The sequence below is a fragment of the Aegilops tauschii genome, chromosome 2 (genome assembly GCF_002575655.3).
Source record: "Aegilops tauschii subsp. strangulata cultivar AL8/78 chromosome 2, Aet v6.0, whole genome shotgun sequence".
Taxonomy (NCBI): Eukaryota; Viridiplantae; Streptophyta; class Magnoliopsida; order Poales; family Poaceae; genus Aegilops; species Aegilops tauschii.
The window spans coordinates 11,547,397-11,565,177 of NC_053036.3; the positions used below are offsets into that span (position 1 = coordinate 11,547,397).

Here is a 17,781-nt window from a genome sequence, read left to right on the forward strand (position 1 = left end):
CAATAATCAATTACAAACTTACGGTATCATATGTTGTGTGCTATCTTCAGTCACGCCCGGATAATATAGAATGAGTATGTACCAAGAAACCATGTGTTACTCAAAATACAAACATTGAGATAACTCATAGCTCATGGTTGTTCATATGTTTGTTAGTACGATACGACATGCATGGTTTATATAGATATATTGCAACTTTTTTAATCTCTGTTTATAATACTATATTTGAGAAAACTATTGCAGTGTTTTGTTTGACTTTATTATAACATCTGAATACTATTGTTCCCGACAGTTATAATTATATTTTCAAATACATTAACCAGTGTGATTTCTATTTTCTGCAGACCTTTGACTTTTTGGTGAAGCGAACAAGTGAAGAACTATCCTTCCTTTCATACCTAAAATGGCCTGGTAGTTTTCCTAAGAAAGTTATCGTATCATGTGATAGACTATTAGGTGATCTCCCATTAATAATGCAATAGAATCACTCCTGACTGATCACCTGAATCGATCATGACTGTTGTCATTTGCATCTTAAATTATCCGCCTATGTACATTCTTTAATCACTACATGTTTTTTTACCAACTTAGATCATTTTCCAAGTGACTCTTAGATGAGAGGAATAAGAAATATATAAGTTGGTAGTTTTTTATTTATTTAATTTTTGAGAGAAAAATATACGGTAGACCATGTGGACATATATACTCTTAAAATTATACGATGAATTGATGTAGGGTCATACAGACCAGAACTTTGTTGCACGGTCATTGGGAAAAGTTAAGTGGTGCCTGAGTGGATAAAACAAATGACAAAATACGACTATTGCATGGGAAACAAATTCAAGTCATATCGTGTTCCCATTTGGTTTTGTCTCTGTAGATAGACGCAGTGATATTAAAGAAAATGAAATTCAAAGCTTTTTTGACATGCTTACATAGTTCATCTAAGATTAGTAAAAAACATATGCTTAACCGGAACTCTCTCAAAAGAAACAATAAGAGAAATGTTAAATGATTGAATCTATTAATTTCTTACTTATATTCAGAGTGTTAGTTATATACTCCGTCCGTTGCAAAATAAGTGACTCAACTTATTTTGGGACGGAGGGAGTAACATATTGGTTCTTCTTCAGGATGTCTAAGCAATTTTTACATTTTTGGTGTTGCATCTGTTGTACAATGAAATATAAGCATTTTCTGATGCACACGACACAAAACAAACTGTAGTTTGGAATAATTACTTTCAAGAGCTTATCACCAAGCCTCTGTATTCATCATTAGTGCAAGTTTTCACACGCAATTCTTTTTTCGAAAAGGTTTAGTTGATGTATTGGTTTAAAAAGCTAGCCCGTGCAGTTGCACGGGTTTTATAGAACGTAGCGTTCGTGTTGTGCTTGCGCCTGTCTGCTGTGGGTGTGTGATGTGCGCCGGCCAGCGTCCGTGTTCTTGTGTGTGGCGCTCCACAGGCAGAGGAAGCTGCTGGCTTCTCGCAGAGGAGGATTAGGATTAGTATAGCACAGATTATGATATCTCCCTTGATTTCTGGTCTTTATTGTTTTGTGGTGAAGGAGCTTGAAGACAACAAGGGGCCGTAGGATTCATGGCAAAACATTCTTCTATGATTTTTTCCCCGAATCTGAAATTATTTGGCCCCTAAATTCGACTCCTTTTGAGAGAGTGAGTATTTATGACTATGCTCTATCGATGTGACAAACTTGAATACAACAGGGACTGGAAAGTAACTGCATTTCTCACCGTTCCACTTATATTCAGGGCAACATCAAACTTCAATCAGAAGAACATGACCAGGCAGGGAGCTTCCTACAACACTGGATGTGAGAAAGTTTGGCATTAGCAAGTGCAGCCACCACTCTGCCCCTCCCCTCCACACTATCCTCGGCTACCTTGTTGCTCACTTCGCGTGTGGCCACGTCATCCCCGACCTATTAGAGCATAGTCTGGTAGACTGGCGGACAAAAGACTACGCCAGTTTCAGTTTCATGTCTTGTAGGGTTGGAACTTACAAAATTTATTATGTTCAGTGCTCTCCAGTAAGTAACCATACAAGAGAAAAAAGTATTACCATTTTAATCGTAGTTCATGTGAATTCAACAAGAAAAGGTTAATCTTTTTACAAAATGAGAAAAGTACAACCTTACGGGTTACATTTTATAGAAATTTTGAAAATCGTCCGACAGATTTGCTAAACTATACATGAGATGTGCTTCGAAATTTACAATTTTCATATAATAGTTAGTGAAGAAACAACGTCACACATGCGCCGGAGAGCATTTGCCGTGGTTGTGCGTAAAGTGTCTGGAAGTCACGCCAGAAGGGCGTTGATGTTAGTTAGCCGGCTTGCGTCGAACTCGTCACTTTGGGGTTGACCATATTTGGATGCGTTGTGATTAGATAGATAACGTGCTCACCATCGGCGAGGGCCGGAAGGAGGGTAAGCGGCGAGCGGGAATCGTGTTGGAAGAGGACATGGAATGTATGTGTTTGGTGAGGGGGTCTTGAGCCATGCTCATTGAGCTAAAGACTTGTGGTATTTCTTTCTCCGCACGGACATGTTTACTAGTCTATACCTAATAATGAGGGTGTGGTTAGGTCTCAATCGACTGAGCTTAACTAAGTCTGAGTCAAGTGATTAAACTGAAGAATTTTTTTATACGAATCTCCATGCAAGATCAAAGAAAAATAGCAATGACTAAGACATAACAAAGTCTCTAATTCATTAACATTTAGCAAAACTGTAATAATAAAGGGGCTATTGCTTCTGGTCGTACGTAAAAGAAATTGCCCCAAAAGTTATAAAATATTACCACCGATGCCATTTATAAATATAAAAAAGGTTTCACACAGGGGAATACCCGCCTTTCCCGACCCATGCAGTAGAAACATTCTATACTACGCTCTGTACGCTGGGAGACGACACAGCACACCTTTTTGGGCCGGCCCATGTCCGGGCTGCCTATTTTTAAAATTTGGTTTTTAAGTTATTGTTTTCATTTTTGTCTTTTTTTCTACTTTAAATAATATAGGAATTAAAAAAAGTTCCAAAATTTTATAAATTGATGACTTTTATATAAAATGTTTAATGATTCATAATTGTTTGTGGCTGCAGAAAATGTCCGCGATTTTTAAATTTTTTTGCATATTCAAAAAATGTTCACAATTTGGAAAAACAACTATTCGACAAAAAAATTGTCCTGATTTTTTAAAACGTTCGTGTATTAAAATTGTTAAATTGAACAAAGAATGATGATTTCAAATAAAATGTTTAATGATTCATAAATGTTTGTGGATTCACAAAATGTTTGAAATTTTCGAAAGAATGTTTGCATGTTATAAAAATGTTTGCAATTTGGAAACTAAATGTTCGGGAAATTGAAAAATGTTACTGATTTTTTTAAAAATCGTTTTTTAAAAATATTAACGAAATTGAACAAAATTTTGATTATTCAAAAATGTTCATGAACTGAAGCGTGTACATAGACCAGTTGCAAATCTATACCTAATGATACAGGTATGGCTAGGTCTCAATTGACTGAGACTTAACCAAGTCTCGGTTAAATGTTACAGTATATAAGATAAATGAAAAACTAAAAAAATCTGTATGAATCTCCATGCAAGATTAAAGGACTATAGCATCGATTAGGACATAACAAAGCCTCAATCGATTAAGACTTAGCAAAACTGTAATAATGAAGGGGCTATTGCTTTTGGTGGTACATCACCAAAATTGCCAGCAAAGTTGTAAAATATTACCCACTGATGCCATTTATAAATAATGAAAAAACGTTTCACACAGGGGAATACCCGCCTGGGACGGGCCATGCAGTAGGACAGTTCCATACTGCACTCTGTACGCTACGATAAGACATAGCGCGCCTGTTTGGGCTGGCCCATGTCCGGGCAGCCTGTTTACAATACTTTGTCTTAAATTATCGTTTTATTTTTTCTATTATTATTTGTACCTTAAATAATTTATATATTTAGAAAGTTCCATAATTTAAAAAATTATGATGTTGAAATATTTAATGATTCATAAGTATCAATGGGTTCAGAAAAATGTTCGCGATCTTTAAAAATATTTGCTTATTCAAAACACATTTACAATTTGTAAAACAACTGTTCGGGAAATTGAAGAATGTTTGTTATTTTTTAAAAAGTGCATGCATTAAAAAATATTATTGAAACTGAACAAAATTTTTATTATTCAATTTTTTTATGAATTGGAAAATATCATAAAACATAAATCTGTTAATGTCTTAAAAATAATTTATTGATTCAGAAAATGTTCGAGGATTCAAAAAATGATCATGCATTTCAAAAAATGTTCGTTAAATCAAGAAAATGTTGGTGGATATCAAAATTTGTTCCACCAATTTACAAAAAAATGTTCATCAATTTTAGAATGTTCGCCTAGTCAAGAATATTCTTTTAAAATGTTCACAATTTTTTATAAGTATGGTTGCAAATAGTATAAAATGTTCATGAATTCAATTTGTTCCATGATTTTAGAAAATGTTTGAAAATCTGTAAACATGTTCATGATTTCATATATGTTAACAAGTTTTAAAAAATGATCATGTTTTTCAAAAATTGTTCACGTTTTCACGAAAATGAGAGTGATAGTGTCTCTTGGTGATGCAGCAAAATATGGTTATGATCGTTGGAGATTATTATTATCTTTTCTTCAGTTGCAACGCAAGGTCCGATTTGCTAGTATTGACAGAAATATACAACCTACACAAAGGAAGAAAACTAAAGAACATAAACATCTATGGTGACATACGACCGACCATCGGTGAAGTAGCCATTGGAGAAGAAGAACGCAGCCGACAATCGTCCTAGAAATTAGAGAAACATCATCACCCATTTGCTTTACAAGCCATATGGTAGTCACACACCAATGTACAGACTCCCATGCTTCTCTATACGAAGATAACATGTCCCAGAGATAATCCAAGTCCGGTCCTGAAAAATATATAGGGTAATGGGCTGAATGTTGTCTTGACCCTTCGTGTGTTTCTGGGCTTTTCGCCTTCCATTGCAGGCTTTTAATCTGTTTTGTTGTTTTTTTTCTTCCCTTTATGGTCCTCGGTTTTTGTACATTTACTGTATGTAACGTATCAGGCTTTGTAAAGTTCAAAAGAAAATGTAATATGTTTTGTAGCACAAGGAGATCGAATTGTGAACCTAACTCAAACTACCATATTCATTTGGTCATTCATAGTTTCACTTGGTGCTGCTTTGGTACTAACATTGTGCAATTGTTTTTGTTATCTATAGCTTTGAATTAAATGTGTATTTGTCTACAGAAAAAATGTTTTCAAACTTAATTTGTCTCTGTGTTTTACATAGTATATAATAAAAAATGGGTATGTCCATTTGGTTTAAATTTAATGTCAAGACTTCGATTCTCATTTTCGTAGACTTTGTGTGATTTTTTTGTGGTTGTATTTTTCCTTATTATTGCACTTGCGTTTTTTGATACACGAAATTGCACATATTTTGCTTTTTGTAGCTGATCCTATCCAAAATGTATTTGATAATTCTTAGTCACCTGATAAATAGTGAAATCCTAGTCACATATATAATTGTTGGATCTAGAACATCAAGATCTGTGCATGAGCTAATTTTATTTGTTGTTTCTTGTCTATATAAGAGGGTCAGCGCGCTTGTGGAGTTGTTGTTTATTTTGTTTGTTTCCCATGTATGTTGGGCCAATGGGGAGTGGGTTTTGTGTGTTTGCTTTTTTCCAATCTGGGTTGGGCTCGTATTTCGGGCTATATCGCCTCTCTTATAGGGCTCTTTTCCAAAGTAGTTCTAATGTAATATCCTAAGTTATTTTCATAAGTTTTACTGTGTTTTATTTTTATTCATTTCTTCTCTCTCAACAAGAGGGGAGATGGCCCTGCAAAAAAAAAAACAAGAGGGGAGATGAACGGCCATGTTTGCCTAAATTGATAGTGGTTGGGAGGTCTAGTTAAGTAGTTCCTTATTCTGATATTGGATGTGTTTACCTGCGTCTGTAGTCTATGATATTCATTCTTTGTGCATGCATACGGGCACAATACTTTTTTATTGTTCATAATATTCTGAATCATCATTACTAGGTCCATCATAAACCATGTTTTCACAGTGTATTTATTTAATATGACAATGCTGATTATCCTCTCCAAAACTTGGTCACACATAGAAAACTTTGACTTATGATAAAATTTATACGAATGGAGAGAGTACTATATGCTTATTGATTTGTTGGATTTTTATATTTTGTTCTCAGTGGTCATTCATAAGTTTTTGTATCCAATCAGTTTCGTGTTATTGCAAAGGAGTAGTAACTGGGGCTTTCAAGCCCTGCATTTTTAATGTACATAGTTTTAATTAGTTATCATATATTTTATTTGCATTTGACACATTTCTCTGTTGACATATAGAAGTGTCGATCTCATGTCGAGATTCATGCAAGTTTGTCTTTCATTTAAAGGGGCTTGTAAGCCAGGTCACAACACTTCACTAAACCTATTCATCGGATTTTTGTATCTATTAAGTTATTTTAACTTGATTTAAGTTTTCAAAATTTTGTTTTTTCTATGTGGTACAATTCATCTTTCTTACTTAGTGTAGTTATTTTAAAACAAAATTTACAAAAGTTAAATTATGCACCCCGAAGTAATTGTTAGTTTTGATTTTTAGGGCCACATATTTATAGAGGAGTTTTGAAGACCATAATTGCACAAAATAATCTTTGTGTTATTGGAGAACATCTTTTTTGCTGTCTTCATTTCTATTTATGTTTATTAAGATTTTCGTGATGTGTTGACCATGACAACAATTGCATTTTATTATCTTTTTAGACATATGAAGCCCATTTGGACACTTGCTGGCCGTGAACCCGGGGGGTTGCGCGTATAGTTTCATTTTAGGTTTTCACTTAAATATGTACCATGAGTTGCACATCCGGCAGGCGCGTGGAACTAATGGTTGGGGTGACAGTTGCATTTTATTTTTTTTCAAAAACACCAACCCTAGTTAAACATCCGCCGACTGTGTGCAAATAAGAGTGGTGTAATAGCTGTATATATATATATATATATATATATATATATATATATATATATATATATATATATATATATATATTAGAAAAAACACAGTTCCAAATCCGCTTATGGTGTGGCTCAATGGTTGGGGATAGTTGCATTTTGTATTCCATACAAAATGCCATGTCAGTTGCATGTCCGTTGTAGGTGTGTGCTACTCCCTCCGTTCAAAAATATATAGTGTATTAGTCTTTTCAAAAGTCAAACATGTGCATGTTTGATCAAGTTTTAGAAAAAAATATGAATATCTATTATACCAAATTTTGTATCATTAGATGCATCACAAAAAGTATTTTCATATTTTATTTATTTTCTACTGTATATGTTGATATTTTGTTGTGTATTTGATCAAACATACACGAGTTTGATTTGCACGAAAATTAATACATTTTATATTCTGGAACGGAGGGGGTTGTACAGATGTTGAGGAGTAGAGTACAAAATTTGTACAAACTCGATGTATGACAATCTCATACACTAATAGTACGTTATTCATACAGCGATCTTACATACATAGTTTATAAGAAAGAAGAGCATACACCACGCAAAAAAAAACATACACAACATATATTTCTTTGGTCCAAAGCAGCTGGTGGTGTGGTGGATATATAGGGGTCTTGGTATAACCTTTTACGTACCTTCCCTGTAATATTCTTACTTGCACTTACGCTCGAGCATGCACAACCGTTGTCCCCGACCTTCTGACACCTGGAATCCTGGATGCATGTAGAGTTGTACACCATCGTCCACTAGATGAAGTTGTGAAAAACACAACTCCCCGGAGCTGTTGATGCTGAGAACGAGAACCTCATGTTGGTCTTGTCATGCCTGATGGCATGGCTCAAAGGTAACCCGTATCTAGTCTTGGATGCTCTTCTCCCCAGTCCACCAATGTGTAAGCAGCTAGTACGTGTCATACCTTGTGGGACACTCGAAGCTTTCATGGCCATGCCATAACCAAATACGTCCATATACGGCCTAGTAGGCACGCCTAGCATAGGGAAGCATGAGCCCATGTCACCAGCAGATGGCTTCTTGTTACCACCGCATGCATGCAGCTCGTGCAGCTCCGGCAGCAAAGCGGCCGGCAATGGCATGGCGGTGGGCTGGTTGATGAACTGCACTATGGCCTCCATGAGAACCTTGCTCGTCGCACGGAGTGGGTTGTACAGGTGGAAGCCATGGTCTTCGCCCTCCGACTCCACCAATGTCACCGCGTTCTCATCATCCGCCCACGCGCAGCAGTCACGCACGCGGGCCGCTAGCCGGCGCCCGCGGTCACGCAAGCTGTCCTTCTCTGCGACGGCGACCAGCACACGCCGGCATGTCAGCAAGGCGACCTCCTCGTCGAGAGGATTGACCCGGCGATCGTACTTCTCGAGACGGCCCGCCGTAACGAACGGCCAGACCCTGTCGATGAACTCGGGCGTAAACATGGCGACCCCGTCCCAGACTAGCTCGGAGCTGGACAGCCGCTCGACGCCCCAGAAGTACGGGTGCACGATGACAAGCCCCTCGATGTCGACGTGGTTTCCAGTGCCACCACCGCTGGCCGCACGCACCGCCGTGTTGTAGACGATGTTCCCGCCGGCGCTGTCGCCGGCGAGGAACGTGCGCCCGGGGTCGGCGTAGTCGGAGAGCCAGGGGTCAGAGACGGACGCCACCCACTGGAGCGCCGCCCATGCATCGTCGTAGGCCGCAGGGACGGGATGCTCCGGCGCGAGACGGTACTCAACGGACACGACGAGCGCCCCGGCGCGCGCGGCGAGTGACCTGGCGTAGTTGTTGTACGTGCGGCAGAAGGCGCTCTCCGTGCAGAAGGATCCGCCGTGGACGTACATGATGGCGGGGAGCCTCTCGCCGCCGGTGGCAGCAGCGGCAGCTGCGTTGGAGGGAAGAAACAGGCGTGCCGATACTCCGGTGTTTTCGTCGACGACGACGTCCCTCGTTGCCACGCCACGGTTGGCAGCCGCGTCCTCCGACGCTGCCACGAATGGGCTGCGCAGGAAGCGCTCCACACGGCCGCCTTTGTATTCGCGTATGAATGGATACAGGTCGACGGTGAGGTCCGCCTCGCCGTCATCCATCTTTCTCAGTGGAGAACTCTTGTTTGCATGCATCCTGCTTGATGGAGCTTACTATCCCGCAGTTGGTGTGTGGAGGCAGTTTTATCTAGCTACTAGGATGATTGAGTGTATATGCAGTGTTGACTTGGTATAAATAAATAAATTTTTAGGACCCGATAAGTGTCACACGTGTGGGCGTTAGAGGGTCTGCCCACACATTTTGTGTGGTGTATAAAAGGAACAGCCTACACACCTACGTGTGGGCAAAACAAGTAATGCCCACACACCTTTTTTTCCCCTCCCGATCCCTCTCCCACGCGTGCGTGTGGGCGAAATAGATAACGCCCACACGCCCCGACTGTCAGGCATCGTACCTCGTGGTCCCGCACGCCCCGCGTGACAGTCACCACGCGTCCCGCAGTTGCCATGGTCCAGACCCTCGTCCATGTTCGTTCAACTACAGTTGCCATGTCGCTGAACTTCGGTTGCAATGTCGGACAACTACAGTTGACATGGTTGCTCAACTGTAGTTGCCATGTATGGTCTGGTCTACTGCAGTTGCCATGATTTCAAAACTTTAGGAATTGCCACCCACTAACATTAGGCAGTTGCCATGTAGCACTACAAAAAGGCATGGCAAAAAAACATGTTCGGGTAAAAAGAGAGAGTTGCCATGTGCTCACAAGCACACTAGGGCAGTTGCCATGTAAAAGAAAGAGTTGCCATCTGCTTACGTGCACGCTAGGGCAGTTGCCATGTATCATGCAAAAACACATGGCAACTCGGGTAAAAGAGTGTTGCCATCTGCTTACAAGCAAAGCTAGGGCAGTTGCCATGTACCCTGCAGAAACACATGGCAACTGCCAGCTTTGGGTGTGGGCGAGGAGACGGGCCGGCGTGTGGGCGAAGTGATAAACACCCACACACCAACCCCCTCTGCGTGCGTGAAAACTGGTGTGTGGGCGAATTGCTAAACGCCCACACACCAGCCCCCCGTGTGGTGAAAAAGAACGTGTGGACGACCGGATGAATGCCCACACACCAGCTTAGTCCTACGTGGCACACAAAAACTATTAGAACGCGCCAAGATTCATGCAGAATTGGTTGGACGAGGATCCATGCGTGTGGGCGAGTTGCCAGACGCCCACACGTATGGGCGTTAGTGTTTTCGAATTTTTAAGGGACAGTTTCATCTCTGCCCCTAACTCAAACTCGTTACTCACGTTTACCCCTAATTCTCATACCAACTCCGTTTTGCCCTTATTCCGTTGTGTGGTCTTATAGAAATACCCCGGAGTGATGTTTCGTTTAGGTCTTCTCTACTTTCAAAGCTTCCTGGCATTCCTCTGTAGTTGCCGGAGTTTTCCATTATTTTGTAACATCCTTGAGGATCTCCATGGATGGCAATTCATGTTTCTTGGTGTTTATGTTTTCGGAGAGAATAAATATTTGTAGGGATGCTACAAAAGAACGGAAAGCACTAACAGCTCCAGAGGAACGTCACCAAGCTTGGAAAGCAAAGAATACCTGATAGAAACGTTACTCAGGGGCATTTCTAAAATAGACCGTCACCACGAATTAGGGGCAAAACTGAGTAGGTCTGAAAATTAGGGGTCAATGAGAGTAGCGGGTTCGAGCTATGGGTAGTAATGTAAATGTCTCTTCTTTTAACTATGGTATGCATTCATACTTCCTTAAGTTGACTCGACCATGTTTATAGAAAAAAACGAACACTTACTAAATCAATATTAATAGATCTCTTAATCCCTCCGTCCATAAATATAGGGTCTAATGTGTTTTTCGAGACTGCCTTTGACTATTGATAAGGTTAATAGTATATGAGATGTATAGTGTGAAAATTATATCATTGGAAGCTCCTTTCACGTCCGAATTTGACAATATGCTTCGTGTAACTTGCATGTCATATATTATTGTTCTAAAATTTGGTCAAAGTTAGCCTTGAAAACGCATTAGGTCCTGTATATCTATGGATAGAGAGGGTATGAAATATGTATACTCACATTGTATTTATTTGGCTAGTAGATATTATTATTTTTCTATAAAGTTGGTCAAACTATTTTTAAAGAAATCAATTGCGAAAGGACTTGTTTTTCTCTTGAAAGAACTCGGGAGCCAACACATATACAACAAATCATACATTTATGTTTTGTCACACAAAATTAGTAATTTCTTTTTACTGATTCATGTCGTTCGAGTTTGTTCACAAAGTCTCTCAAAAACTAAAATAAAAATCGACCACTATTAGGAAATATTGTCGGGAATGTATGCGTACCATGTCCCTCGTCAGGCTACACTCAAGCAAAATTATGCTCCATCCGGTCCAAAATGTGGGTCATATGAGATTTTTGTAAGTCAAATTACATAAACTTAACCAGCTTTTTACAATAAAATAGTGTAAGCATCTAGAACACTGAATCCACACCATTAGATTCACTGCATTAATTTGGTCAAACTTTACAAAGTCTGACTAAAGACAAATCTTATATACAGAGTAAATAAATAAATGGATGTTGTAGATATATATACCTTTCTTTATAAACTTTTACCAAAGTTCGTGAAGTTTGACGTTTGCGAAAACCAATGCATACTGTATTATTTGATAAAGGGAGCACATAATTTACCTATGTGCATGTCACGTCGATGTGGCTGACAACGTTTTTTGTTAAATAAAGCGGCACTTGCACTTCCTATCGTATATGTGAGGTGTGTGCTTAAGAATATTCACTGGTAGAAAAAAGAGGCTTTCATACGCCCCCATTAGTCCCCAAAACAATCGAACCGCGACCAAAGGGGTCTTTAGTCGCGGTTCGGGAGAAGACCCGCGACCAACTATCTGGGCCCAGCGCGCTCGGTCGACAGCTGGCGGACGGGAGGGGCTTTAGTCCCGGTTGGCCTGGCCAACCGGGACTAAAGGTCCCCGAAGGCCTTTAGTCGCGGTTGGCCAGGCCAACTGGGACTAAAGGCCCATCCAGCTGGCGGACGGGAGGGGCTTTAGTCCCGGTTGGCCTGGCCAACCGCGACTAAAGGCCCATCCCTATATATAGGACTCAGCTCACTTCACAATTTTCAGAAGGGGGTGGTGGGTTTGCTTTTGGTTTCTCCTATGCACACAAGGTGTTTGATGAAATGCCCGAGAGCCTGAAACAAACATGATATGAAGTGTCCGAGCCACACTTGAGCTTTCTCATTTATTTTTCCTCCGCGATCGCGGTTAGCAACTTGAACCTTTCATGTGTCATTGATAAAATATGCATGTGTGTAGTTCATTGTTTAATTTGTATTATTTCTAGCTAGTTAGTTTAACAAATGCATGATGGTTAATTATATACTTTATATAATAATAATGCAGATGAATCGACAATGGATGTACGGTCCCCGACTCTCCGGCGAGTTCACTACGGGTTTGAAAGATTTCCTCGTAGTGGCAAATGCGAACAAGCAGCAAGGTTTTATTATCTGTCCATGTGCTGTCTGTAAGGATCAGAAGGGTTACTCCTCCTCAAGAGACGTTCACATGCACCTGCTTCGGCACGGTTTCATGCGAAGCTATAATTGTTGGACCAAGCATGGAGAAAGAGGGGTTAGAATGGAAGAAGATGAAGAAGGGGATGATATCGATGACAACTATCATGATCATTTCGGTGATACTTTCATGGAGGATGATGCTGAAGGTGGGGAAGGGTTAGGTGAAGGTGAAGAAGAGGCACATGATGAGCCCGCTGATGATCTTGGTCGGACCATTGCTGATGCACGGAGACGCTGCGAAACTGACAAGGATAGGGAGAATTTGGATCGCATGTTAGAGGATCACAAAAAGTCGTTGTATCCAGGATGCGATAATAGTCTGAAAAAGCTGGGCTGCACACTGGATTTGCTAAAATGGAAGGCACAGGAAGGTGTAGGTGACTCATCATTTGAAAATTTGCTGAAAATGTTGAAGAATATGTTCCCGAAGAATAACGAGTTGCCCGCCAGTACGTACGAAGCAAAGAAGGTTGTCTGCCCTCTAGGTTTAGAGGTTCTGAAGATACATGCATGCATTAACGACTGCATCCTCTACCGCGGTGAATACGAGAATTTGAATGAATGCCCTGTATGCACTGCATTGCGTTATAAGATCAGAGGCGATGACCCTGGTGACGATGTTGAGGGCGAGAAACCCAGGAAGAGGGTTCCCGCCAAGGTGATGTGGTATGCTCCTATAATACCACGGTTGAAACGTCTGTTTATGAACAAAAAGCATGCCAAGTCGTTGCGATGGCACAAAGAGGACCGTAAGTCCGACGGGGAGTTGAGACACACCGCTGATGGAACGCAATGGAGAAAGATCGACAGAGTGTTCAAAGATTTTGCAGCTGACGCAAGGAACATAAGATTTGGTCTAAATACTGATGGCATTAATCCTTTTGGCGAGCAGAGCTCCAGCCATAGCACCTGGCCCGTGACTCTATGCATCTACAACCTTCCTCCTTGGTTGTGCATGAAGCGGAAGTTCATTATGATGCCAATTCTCATCCAAGGCCCTAAGCAACCCGGCAACGACATCGATGTGTACCTAAGGCCATTAGTTGAAGAACTTTTACAGTTGTGGGCCAGACCTGGTGTACGTGTCTGGGATGAGCACAAAGGAGAGGAATTTGACCTACGAGCGTTGCTTTTTGTAACCATCAACGATTGGCCTGCTCTCAGTAACCTTTCGGGACAGACAAATAAGGGATACAATGCATGCACGCACTGCTTACATGAGACTGAAAGTGTACGTTTGGTTAATTGTAAGAAGAACGTGTACCTGGGTCATCGTCGATTTCTTCCCCGAAATCATAACGTAAGAAAGAAAGGCAAGCATTTCAACGGCAAGGCAGATCACCGGCCGAAGCCTGCGGAACGTACTGGTGCTGAGATATTTGATATGGTCAAGGATTTGAAAGTCATCTTTGGAAAGGGTCCTGGCGGACAATCAGTTCCGCGGGGAGTTGACGGGCACGCACCCATGTGGAAGAAGAAATCTATATTTTGGGAGCTCGAATATTGGAAAGTCCTAGATGTCCGCTCTGCAATCGACGTGATGCATGTTACGAAGAATATTTGCGTGAACCTGCTAAGCTTCTTGGGCGTGTATGGGAAGACAAATGATACAAAGGAAGCACGGCAGTTCCAGCAACTTTTGAAAGACCCAGATGACCGGCATCCGGAATGGTTTCAAGGTCGTGCCAGCTACGCTCTTACCAAAGAAGAGAAGGTCATTTTTTTTGAATGCCTGAGCAGTATGAAGGTCCCGTCTGGCTTCTCGTCGATTATAAAGGGAATAATAAACATGGCGGAGAAAAAGTTCCAAAACCTGAAGTCTCACGACTGCCACGTGATTATGACGCAATTGCTTCCGATTGCTTTGAGGGGGCTCCTACCGGAAAATGTTCGAGTAGCCATTGTGAAGCTATGTGCATTCCTCAATGCAATCTCTCAGAAGGTAATCAATCCAGAAGATCTACCACGGTTACAGAACGATGTGGTCCAATGCCTTGTCAGTTTCGAGTTGGTGTTCCCACCATCCTTCTTCGATATTATGACGCACCTCCTGGTCCACCTAGTCGAAGAGATTTCCATTCTCGGTCCTGTATTTCTACACAATATGTTCCCCTTTGAGAGGTTCATGGGAGTATTAAAGAAATATGTTCGTAACCGTGCTAGGCCAGAAGGAAGCATCGTCAAGGGCTATGGAAATGAGGAGGTAATTGAGTTATGTATTGACTATGTTCCTGACCTTAAGCCGATTGGTATTCCTCAATCGCGGCACGAGGGGAGACTAAGTGGAAAAGGCAAGATCGGAAGGGAATCCACGATATGTATGGACGGTCATTCTATGACTGAAGCACACCACACAGTTCTGCAAAATTCCAGCTTGGTGGCTTCGTACTTCGAGCAACACAAGAATATTTTACGCTCGGACAACCCGGGGAAGCCTGAATCCTGGATTAGAAAGGCCCACATGGAGACTTTCGGCAGTTGGTCGCGAAAACATTTAATGAATGACAATGATGTTGGAGATCAGCTGTACATGTTGGCCAAGAAACCATCTTCGACTATAACGACTTTCCAAGGGTACGAGATAAATGGGAATACATTTTACACCATCGCCCAAGATAAAAAGAGCACCAACCAAAACAGTGGTGTCCGCTTTGATGCAGCAACCGAGAATGGGCAAAAGGTCACATATTATGGTTACATAGAGGAGATATGGGAACTTGACTATGGACCCTCCTTTAAGGTCCCTTTGTTCCGGTGCAAATGGTTCAAGCTAACAGGAGGTGGGGTAAAGGTGGACGAGCAATACGGAATGACAATGGTGGATTTCAACAATCTTGGTTACCTTGACGAACCATTCGTCCTTGCCAAAGATGTCGCTCAGGTTTTTTATTTGAAGGACATGAGTAGCAAACCGAGGAAACGGAAAGATAAGAAAATGATCAGTACATCATGCGATGATCCAAAGCGCCACATTGTTCTTTCAGGGAAAAGAAACATCGTGGGAGTGGAGGACAAGACAGACATGTCAGAAGATTATAATATGTTTGGTGAAATTCCGCCCTTCAAAGTGAACACTGACCCAAGCATTAAGTTAAATGATGAGGATGCTCCATGGATACGGCACAATCGTAAGCAAGCAGGGACACAAGGGAAGAATTGATGTGTAATACTTTATTGTACCAAACTTTGTATTTGGTCGATGAACTGAATGATGTATCAAACCTTTTGTCAAACCTTCAAGGGATTTTAAAATGAATTAGTTTTATTTTTCTGATTTTTTTGATATATAATTGTATTTTTAAGATTTTAAAATGAATTAGTTTTATTTTTCTGATTTTAAAAGGAAAAAGGAAGAAGAAGAAAGAAGGAAAAAGGAAGAAAAAAATAGAAGAAAAAACAGAAGAAAAAAGGAAGAAGGAAAAAAGGAAGAAAAAAAAAAAGAAAAACAAAACAAAATAAATAAAACAAAAAACAGGCAAAAAATAAAAAATATGCCACCTACTGGGCCACCACGGCCTGAATACGACTAGAAACCCATTAATGGGCCAGGATTCAGGCCCACAGAAGGCCCAATAGGCCCACAGGCACACAGTGACAGAATAGGCCCGTAAGCCTGCATTTGAGAGGAGCTCGAAGTGGTGAGCGCAGCCGCGCTTATAAACCACTGTCGAAGCCTCTCGGCTAGCGAGGTGGGACTAAACATCCCACCGCACCGCGCCAGTTCCAGCACAGACCCTTTAGTCCTGGTTGGGGAGGCGGACCGCGACTAAAGGGTACCCTTTAGTCGCGGTTGTTGTCCCCAACCGCGACTAAAGGGTCTTTCTGCGCGGGAGCGAAAGCGGCGCCAAAACCCTTTAGTCCCGGTTGGTGAGGCGGACCGCGACTAAAGGGTACCCTTTAGTCGCGGTTGGTGTGGCCAGCCGCGACTAAAGGGTACCTTTAGTCGCGGTTGGTGTGGCCAGCCGCGACTGAAGGGTACCTTTAGTCGCGGTCCGCCTCCCCAACCGCGACTAAAGGTACGTCTATAAATACTGCACTTAGCAGTTTCGCCACTTCCCATTCTCCTCTCTCTCGACGCCGAAGCGCTGCCCCGACGCCGATCGACGCCGAAGCCCTGCCCCGACGCCGACGCCGACGCCGAAGCCCTGCGCGTCGCCGTCCCCGTCCCCAGTGAGCGCCGCCTCCGCCCGTGCCCTGCCCTTGCCCGCCGCCCGTGCCCTGCGCCCTTGCCGGCCCGCCGCCCGCCGCCCGCCGCCCGACGCCCTGCCGCCCGCCGCCCGCCGCCCGCTGGCCCTGCCAGCCGTCCTCCGCGCGCCGGCAGAAGAAGAAGAAGGAAGAAGAAAAAGGAAGAAGAAGAAGAAAGAAAAAGGAAAAAGGAAGAAGAAGAAAGAAGGAAGAAGAAAACAAAAGAAAAACAGAAGAAAAACAAGAAAAAGGAAGAAAAAAGGAAAAAGGAAGAAAAAAAGAAAAAGGAAGAAAACAACAGAAGAAAAACAAAGGAAGAAGAAAAAAAAGGAAAACACAAGAAAAACAAACAGAAGAAAAAAACAAAAGAAAACAAAAAAACAGAAGAAAAACAAAGGAAGAAGAAAAAAACAAAAGAAAACAAAAAAACAAAAAAAAGGAGGAAGAAAAACAAAGGAAGAAGAAAAAAAGAAAGAAGAAAAACAAAGGAGGAAGAAAAAAAAGGAAGAAGAAAAACAAAGGAAGAAGAAAAAAAGAAAGAAGAAAAAAAAAAGGAAGAAGAAAAAAAGAAAGAAGAAAGAAAGAAGAAAAAGGAAGAAGAAAAAAAGGAAGAAGAAAAAAAGAAAGAAGAAAGAAAGAAGAAAGAAAAGGAAGAAGAAAAAACAAGAAAGAAAAAGGAAGAAGAAAAAGAAAGGAAGAAGAAAAACAAAGGAAGAAGAAAAAAAGAAAGAAGAAAAAGGAAGAAGAAAAAAAGAAAGAAGAAAGAAAGAAGAAAGAAAAAGGAAGAAGAAAAAACAAGAAAGAAAAAGGAAGAAGAAAAAAATGAAAACCAAATGAAAACCAAAAGAAAGAAGAAAGAAAAAGGAAGA

General features: G+C 41.3%; 1 protein-coding gene across 1 annotated transcript; it reads right to left on the bottom strand.

Annotated features, from left to right (window-relative positions):
• Positions 1–7,558: 7,558 nt before the first annotated feature.
• On the bottom strand, positions 7,559–9,235 carry LOC109759060 (probable carboxylesterase 3). The gene has a single exon (XM_020317903.2). The coding sequence runs from the start codon at positions 9,233–9,235 to the stop codon at positions 7,865–7,867; it is 1,371 nt and encodes a 456-aa protein (XP_020173492.1). The 3' UTR covers positions 7,559–7,864.
• Between the last annotated feature and the right edge of the window lie 8,546 nt (positions 9,236–17,781).